The following is a 2,049-nucleotide window of genomic DNA, read 5'->3' as shown; positions in this document are numbered from 1 at the left end:
AGGGACAGGAGAAAGACATGTGGACACTGAGGGACAGGAGAAAGACAAGTGGACACAGGATCAGGCAGCGTACAACCTGCAGCTTCATGAGCCTGCTGCTGCACACACAAAAACATGTTACACAACTCGGTTCAGGAGACAAAGGACACCAGCCTCTAAGAGACAAGATTTTCTTTTACTGTTTAAAACATAAACATGGAAGAAAACACCAGAGTGAAGCATGAATCCAGAATCTGCAGCTCTGCAGCTCACGTTTCTGTTTCAAGGCCCACAGGAACAGTCAGGAGGTAGAAGTGAACAAAGTGTGCAAACAGGTCCAGCTTTGAAATGGCGCTCCACTGGGCGTGTGCACGGAGTGTGCACGGAGTGCGTTGTGCTGTCAGGAACTCACAGTTCCTTCATGTCCATGGAGAAGCTGGAGGGGTGAACATGTGGCACTCTGCTCACTCCTGCTCCACCAGGCGGGTGTCCAGGTGTACCTGCTGATTCTGAGCAGCAGCGTGGGAGGAGGGGGACGAGGGGTGGCACAGCCCCCCCCCCCCCAATCAACAATAGATCGCTCGGAGCGTCAGGGACAACTCGGAAATATTCAACGCAGACAAACATTTTCACTTCGAGAGGGAGCTGCGTGGAGAGACATGTCCTGAACGGTTTGAGTGGGAGTTAAACATTCATGAACAAACAAACAAACAAACAAACAAACAACAACAACTCTCCTCGCAGCTTCTGCGCAACAGAAAAGCGGCGGCTGTTTTCAGACTGTCAGAGTCCGCAGCCCCCCCCCCCCCCCAATAAACAGGAACCTTCCCACACACAAACATGTCCACGCAGAAACATGTCCACGCAGAAACATGTCCACACACAAACATGTCCACACACAAACATGTCCACACAGAAACGCGTCCAGCAGAAACGCGCGCACACGCAGCGGCTCTACCTGTTCTCGGAGACACTTGGACGTCTTCTTTCTGCACTTGGGTGATAACAGAACTTTCCATCTGACAATCACGGAGCCCTCAAAATCCTCAAATCCTGCCCCCGCGCACTGGGCATCCCTCATTGGGTTCTGTTGACAGGCCCGCTTCAGTACCGAGGTTTGCGTGTCGCCCGCCTCCGTGTCGGTCCTCTCGGTGAGCGCAGGACTCGAACCTCCGGGCTTCTTTATTCCTCTTTTTCCGTGGGTCCGCCGCCTGGGGAGGGGGCAAGGCACTTGGATCTTATTTTCTGGAGGTTCTCGGACTCCACGTCGACTCGGCCTCGCCGCTTCTATTTACAGGTGGTCCCGCCGAACAGCCCGCCTCTGCAGTCGCGGTGAAGTCCTCACTTTCAGCAACAACATGGAGAATCCGAGAGAAGGAAAACAACCGAGGAAATGGGGCAAGGGATGGCGGTTTCAAGCCCCCCCTTACTACAGATAAACAACATCGCCCGAAAGCCCACAAAGAGCGGCGAAAGCCCCCGGTGATCGAGTGGACGCGCAAAATGTGACCCAGACGCGCAGATTCGTGGCGGTAGTTCGCTGTGAACTGCGAGTTTTCGTGTTATTCACGGTTTTGTTTTTCCACGGATGGGACGTTGCGGGCGCTTTGAAACTGTCTCGGCTCTCTGATTGGTCAATAAGAGCAAGGGGCGTGGCCAAAGCATTCCAGCGCCGCACCGAGAACACATTCCAGCGCGTCTCGTCCAAACCCGGAGGCTCGTTGTTTGTAAATAGTTACAGAATAAACAAACGTTAAACCAGTGCAAATAGTCACAACACCAATACACAACTGAAGCCGATGCGTTGTGTTTTTCAACAAAAACATCACCTGACATGGTATTTATTTTTATTTTGTTCTAGAGTCACGTGAGCTTCTGGATTGTCAAAAATGCATTTTGTATTATGTTTCATAGATCACAAAAACAAACTGTAAATTCTGTTTGTTTCTTTTTACAGACAATAACTTGTAGAAGAAAATGCAAAAGAAGAGAAGCTCCATGTCAGTAGTAATGGTCTACAGGTTTATCCACTGGTAAAGCCCACAGGGTTTACTGTCACTGGTACATTTT

At 50.8% G+C, this 2,049-nt stretch overlaps 1 protein-coding gene across 1 annotated transcript in view; it reads right to left on the bottom strand.

Annotated features, from left to right (window-relative positions):
* Nucleotides 1–1,563, bottom strand: part of ctdsp2 (CTD (carboxy-terminal domain, RNA polymerase II, polypeptide A) small phosphatase 2) — a 9,330-nt gene extending 7,767 nt beyond the window's left edge. The window contains exon 1 of the mRNA XM_037684638.1: nt 938–1,563. Within this exon, the coding sequence (XP_037540566.1) occupies nt 938–998 (61 nt within the window). The 5' untranslated portion in view covers nt 999–1,563. The remainder of the gene's footprint in view (nt 1–937) is intronic.
* Between the last annotated feature and the right edge of the window lie 486 nt (nt 1,564–2,049).

This window comes from Nematolebias whitei, chromosome 11 (genome assembly GCF_014905685.2).
Source record: "Nematolebias whitei isolate Nwh7 chromosome 11, NemWhi1, whole genome shotgun sequence".
NCBI classification, from domain to species: Eukaryota; Metazoa; Chordata; class Actinopteri; order Cyprinodontiformes; family Rivulidae; genus Nematolebias; species Nematolebias whitei.
This window is presented reverse-complemented; position numbering and strand designations above follow the sequence as displayed.